General features: G+C 37.5%; 1 protein-coding gene across 2 annotated transcripts in view; it reads right to left on the bottom strand.

Moving 5' to 3' along the window:
• Positions 1-207: 207 nt before the first annotated feature.
• Positions 208-6000, bottom strand: part of arid3c (AT rich interactive domain 3C (BRIGHT-like)) — a 73075-nt gene continuing 67282 nt past the window's right edge. For both annotated transcript variants that reach the window (XM_067521851.1, XM_067521853.1), the window contains one exon: positions 208-4817. In XM_067521851.1, coding sequence (XP_067377952.1) covers positions 4639-4817 — 179 coding nt within the window. In that variant the 3' untranslated portion in view covers positions 208-4638. The remainder of the gene's footprint in view (positions 4818-6000) is intronic.

Below are 6000 nucleotides of genomic sequence, written 5' to 3'. Positions count from 1 at the left end.
ACAGGAATATGCTCATTAAATTACAATTAAGCTGCTGGACCTCAGTAGTTGTATATATTAAACAGGCTGTTGGTCACATCGTCTGCCAGAAAAACCTCCACTCATGTTTCAGCCAATTCAAGCATTACAATGCCATTTCAAGACAAGCTAGTTAGAAGTTATCAAGAAGGTATCTGTAATTATCTGCCCATACTTTTGGCTTGATAGGTCAACTCCAACCTGCTGTTATTAGCAAGAAAGTTGTTAAAATCAGCCTTTACCAGCAGTGATCTTTGACCTTAATTTTTAAATAATCAATACACATTTTTTTGCCACCACAGTCAGTATTGCTTAAAACTCTTTTTCTTAGTAAAGTATTTAAATTTTGTACTTTAGGTAAAATGTAGTTAACCTGTTTAGTGGATTAGTTCTTGGCCCACAGATTTGTCTGTTGGGCTCTAATGATGTAAAACAATAATATCAGTGTAAAGGTCCAACGGGGTGATTTTAGGAGAAATCTGCCAAAAACCATTGAATGCTATAGTAAAGTCAACACATCATTTCTCTGAGGTTCTGTATATTTCATCAAACTTCATTTATGGCATGAAATTTCCAACTCTCAAACTGATTCACTTGACGCCCCTGCCCTCTGGTCCCAGTCATAAAAACTGTGACTGCCATTCATTCCTGCAAGATGTCATCTTCCTCTGTAAGTTTATTTTTCATGCAGATTGGAGACATTTATCTAGTGTCCCTACCATGTCCTACAAAAAAGCTGTTTTGTTGCGCCGGCACAACACCCAACGTAAAAAGCACTTTCAACATGTTCCTAATTATCTAGCACTGTTTTTTTTTTTTTCTTTGACTGAAAATCATTTCGTATAGTCACACAAGTACATGGATATGAAACACCATGAATACACTGGCAATTAAGGTTTTGTACATGCTCGTTGGCACAGTCTATAACAAATGAGGTAGATGTGTCTCAATAAAATATTCCCTTCTTTGGTATAATTATACAAAAAAAAAAAAAATGAAAAAAGAAAAAAAAAAATCCAGTGATCTGTTGAAGTAAAACATTGATTTTCAAGTGGCTGTACAATAACAATAAATGAAATTTATGAGGTATATCTTGTATTCATACTTTACTATGTCTATATATATATACAGGTAGATTGGTGAGGTATCTGCATTCAAGAAGACTTGTAAGGTTTTGCAAACAAGGTGAGGTGTTGGAGCTGAATGCAACATTTGCAGAATCGAATAGAACACAACAATAAATAAATGCTTTTACAAACTTAATAAAAACTCATTTTCAAACTGATTTCCCATTTCCCTTCACAATAAAGAAAACATAATTTTTTATACTCTTCATAAAAGCAGAGGAAGAAAGAAATGAAAGAGGGAGAAACTCTGAAGTTAAACACAAGTGCGTAACTGAAAACTGAAAAATTCCAGGTTCTGTTCCCTTTTTATAAAACCACTGTGTGACTTTGTATGTCCTGTTGTCACCTCCTTTATTTGTGTTCACCTGCTGCCTATGGAGCTCAACTGCTCCTTTCACAAACGAAACAAGACTTTCTTAATTCATTCTTTCTTTCCAATGCTCTGGCCGTCACTTTTCCCCACCAGACTGCATCGGCGTGCTGTAAGAGCCTTAATATGTTGTATAATAGGTATAAACATCACTGGTATTTTCTACTTTATACACGGGAGCCCTGGCTTTAGTGACTATGATTGCAGAAGATTTCTTCAAAAAACAATGCAATATCATGTGCTGCAGCTCTGCCTTACTCAGCCTCAGCAGAGCTTTTGTAAGTATTTCTGACCACAAACACGAACATGGAGCAATGATGTCGATCGCAATATTTACCCTAATGAATGAGGAAATCATCGGACTGGAACTGTGCTTGTCGTCACATCAATTCAACCTGTCGCTGTCGCACTACATTGTGGAAGGCAGAGAGGACAAAGAAGATCTTTTAAATGTACGTTTCTTGTCCTCGTGAGGAGTAATATGAGGATATTCTGTAATCTTGACTTTATCTTGATGTGTTCTGGGGATTAGAAACAATAAAATAAAGCGGCGCTTATTTTCTCATCAAAATTAAAAATAAAACCTCAAGGAAAGTAATGTTTTCAGGGAGCTAAAGGGCTTCCAGGTGAGGTACTGCAGTAGCCATACTACAGCAGTACATTGCTGCCACCTTAACAAAAGATTTGCTTAGAACCTTGTTAGAATCGTTTCAAATAGTGGTGGGATATTTTTCACGTTGTTACCACAGTATGTTCTTTCTTGCGTTTCTGTCTTAGTGTAACTTTCTCATCATAATGACAAACATAAAAAAACAAGGAAATTTTTCAAATTAACTCTATTTTCAAACAGATTCTAAAACCCAAAATCATTTTTCTCCCTGACATTTGGTGGGTTGTCAGCCAGCAGAACTGTTCAAATCACATCAGCCAAACGCACTGCTCCACTGGGTGACACATTTCCTCACTGCAAAAGTTACAGTCCTTGCTCTCAACTGCACATGCAGTATCTCTGGTAGAATCACATCCATACAGTACGTCGCCTAATAGAGTCCTGTGTCTGGCTCATGTGTTTTTAGACAATGGACGTTTGTGGCAAAGACGCACAATTTATTTCAAGGTTTGCAGGCGGCGTGAGACAAAATGTGAGTACAGGAGATTCAGTGCTGGTTTTAGCGTCCGCTCGGTGATTCTGGACAATGGGATCGGTTGAGATAATGACCAAGATTACCTTTAAGATGGCGGCACAACGCTGCCATAGTTACCAGAATATTTCACCACTGATAGATGGAAATAATTGTTTGAGTAAAAAAACAAAAGGCTCAGGAAACTAATATAATAATAGTGAACAACTATGCCCCATTAACCCATCCTTATTTTGTGGAAACCTCCTTGAACGAATGTAACATGTAGCAAGAAGCGGCTGGCAGTTTGTCCCAGTGGCCAACCCTTGCAACATGGGGGCTTTGCACCTTTGCCTGCAATAGGCAAACAAGATCATTCATGGAAATGTAATATCTATAAAACCTTTAAAAAGACTTTCGCATGTGATCTTTTCAGAACTTCAAGCTTAAAGCTCCACGTTTCTTATACTATGTGCAGTATATCCATATCTGGAAGGTTCTGGGGAAATGATGGTTAGTCATTGCAGAAAACCTTTAAGGTTATAAATGGTGTGCCAAGCTCAGAGTAACTGACTCACTGCCTTTGCGTTGCAAAGTTTTTTTTCTTCAATGTCCTGTATACTGTACACTATTTAATTTTACCTGTGTGTAAAGCTCCTTTGGAGTAATTTGAATAATTAAAAGTGTTGGCACTGTGCACCACTAAAGCACAATAAAGAACTGTAAAGCTAATAATGTGTTCATGTCATGTTCTTTAAACTCGTCAACCTCCACTTGTCTTGTCTTGACCATTATGTGTCTCACTTGACAGAATGAACTGCAGAAGCATCATCGTAACATATCTATATATAGTCTTCTGCAAAGCTTAGTACCCCCTTTTTCTGGCATGACAAAAAGAGCAAAACTGTCTTCAAAATAATATCAAGGGGGTGAAAACATTAACTGTAACTTTGTCTGCACTACTTGTCCATCTTTGTTACTTCTGACGATGAAAGAACATTTGTACAAGCTGAATTTGCAACATTATTTTGTTTGGTCTATGGTTAAGTTTGTATCCCCCTAAATACAGTTAAAATGTAAGAGGATGCTAAATTAACACTAAACCTAGTACAATAACAATTGTTGTCAATTCCATGTAAGCACCAATTTTTTCTTCATCATCTGAAGAAACAAATATATAACTGGCCAACATGAAGTAAACACAGCATAAAAGCCCTAAAGTGGAAACCAGCATTAAAATGTAGCCAAGGTTGAATGTTTACATGGTGCATTTGTTGAAAAAAAACCCAAATCAAAATTTAACAGACATAGGTTCATTTTCCAGTGTAATACGTGTTTGTTCATGGACCTGGGTCCCTGGCTAATTAAAGTGTCTGTATATTAGTCAGGGGACATGCTGTTTGTAACTAGTGGATAAAGCTGTATGTTACAACAAGCAGCAGATTTCCTGTAAGGTTGATTGTAATGTTGACATGATGATATCCACTTTGGATGTGCTTTGCTTTTGCAAACTCGTCATGTTCGATCGTTGGTGATGAAGCTCGGTGTAAATGCCGGACACGTTGGACCAGCGGACATTAGTTTGCTTCTTTGCTATCAGCTGTGTTCAGTGAGTCTTTTCGTTTGGCTTCATCCAGGTTGCACCTTAAAGTTGAATGGTGACCATGCATTAGAACTGTTCCACACTGGACAGTCGTCTTAGAGGACATAAAAGACGATAACGCACAAAGATTAAATGTCCTCGAGACACTCTCCTCACTCAGAGCAGGAGGAGAGGGAGTAAAGGGGACGGGGGGAGATTTTTTTTTTAAGTATTTAGTCTGTAAATAAAATATTACTGCGTTTCAATGTTGCCTGAACTACATGGAATTTGACTAAGCAAATGAAGAAAACACCACCATGTCTACAACTGCTTGGTGTCTTTGAGAAAGAGAGGAGATCTCCCCCCACCCCCCCTCGGTGGGAGGAGATGTGTAAGTGGAGGGCAACAGCATCAGGAATCTCAGGGCGAGGAGTTTCTTTGTCCGTGGAGTGAGGAGGTAGAGGAAGACGAGGAAGAGGAGGAGGAGCAGGAGGGCTGAAACTGTGTGGGACTGGCCTTTGCCTGCATAGGACAGGTGCTGTGTTTCCCATGGTGGACCGTCATCCCTGCTATGGCCGACTGCCGGGCAAACAGGACACCTGCGGAGCAAACATAAAGGACCATACCACTGTTTTTTTATGTATTTTAACCTGTTCACTACAAATGAGATCAAATTACAGGCCTTCACAGTCCTACGTCCTGGGCAGACATGGCTCTTATTTGAGGACAACTGAAACTAATCCAGTGATAATAAACTGCCAATTTAAAAGCATTTCTCTAATCCAAAATTATCCAGAAAGGTTGGGACAGTGTAAAATAAAAATTGAAAGTGAACGCAATAATTAGGAAATCATATGAAACCCATATCTGGTTGTAAATAATGCAAAGACAACATGTCAAATGTTCAAACTAAGAAATGTGATTAATTCTTGAAAAAGATTAGCGAATTTTGAATTTGATGCCAGTAACATCTTTTCAAAAAAGTTGAGTAAGGGGCAAAAAACACTTGAGCTTGACTGGCAACAGGTCAGTATAACTGGATATAACATCCCTGCGAAGTCTATTGAGTCTTTTCAGACGGACTATAAAATTGCAAAAACATTTTTAGGAATACAATTTATTGAATTTAGGAATACTACTAGGAATTTTATGAGTATTTTATTGAGTTTATATACATTATAAAATCATTCAGAGAATCAAGAGAAATCTCAACACTGAATGATTAGTATCTCTAATAAAATCAGACATGATTCTGTAGTGAAATCACTGCATGGACACTTCTGAAATCCACTGCCAGTGAAGACAGTTTGTCTCTGTATCGACAAATTTTAAAACAAAAACGCAACCATACAAAGAAGAACCACAAACACTGCAGCCTCTGATCCTGAGATCCTTTAAAAGGGTCTGAGGTAAAGTGGAAAATAAATAAAAAATAAATAAAGTGGATAAAATATAAGCATCAAAGGGTTTGATAATTACTGCATTTTGTGTATTTAATGTTTTAAACACTGTCCCAACTTTTTTGAATTGAAGTCATTACATTGTGTAGATTGTAACCAAATTTGTGATTGTTGTCATTTAAAGTAAGTGACCACACCTTCTAATAACTACAATTAAAATTAAAACCATCATTTCTGGTCCTTTGTATTCCTGTCTTTTTTTCCTGTGTATTAATTGGACATTTTCCAAAGCTGCAGCGACTTAGAACGAAAATCGTATTTTGTGTTTTTCCACTGCAACTCAGCAAAGACGTTTCCACTAAAAAAACCCTTTAACTTTAGA

Source organism: Channa argus, chromosome 11 (assembly GCF_033026475.1).
Source record: "Channa argus isolate prfri chromosome 11, Channa argus male v1.0, whole genome shotgun sequence".
In the NCBI taxonomy this organism is placed as follows: Eukaryota; Metazoa; Chordata; class Actinopteri; order Anabantiformes; family Channidae; genus Channa; species Channa argus.
This window is presented reverse-complemented; position numbering and strand designations above follow the sequence as displayed.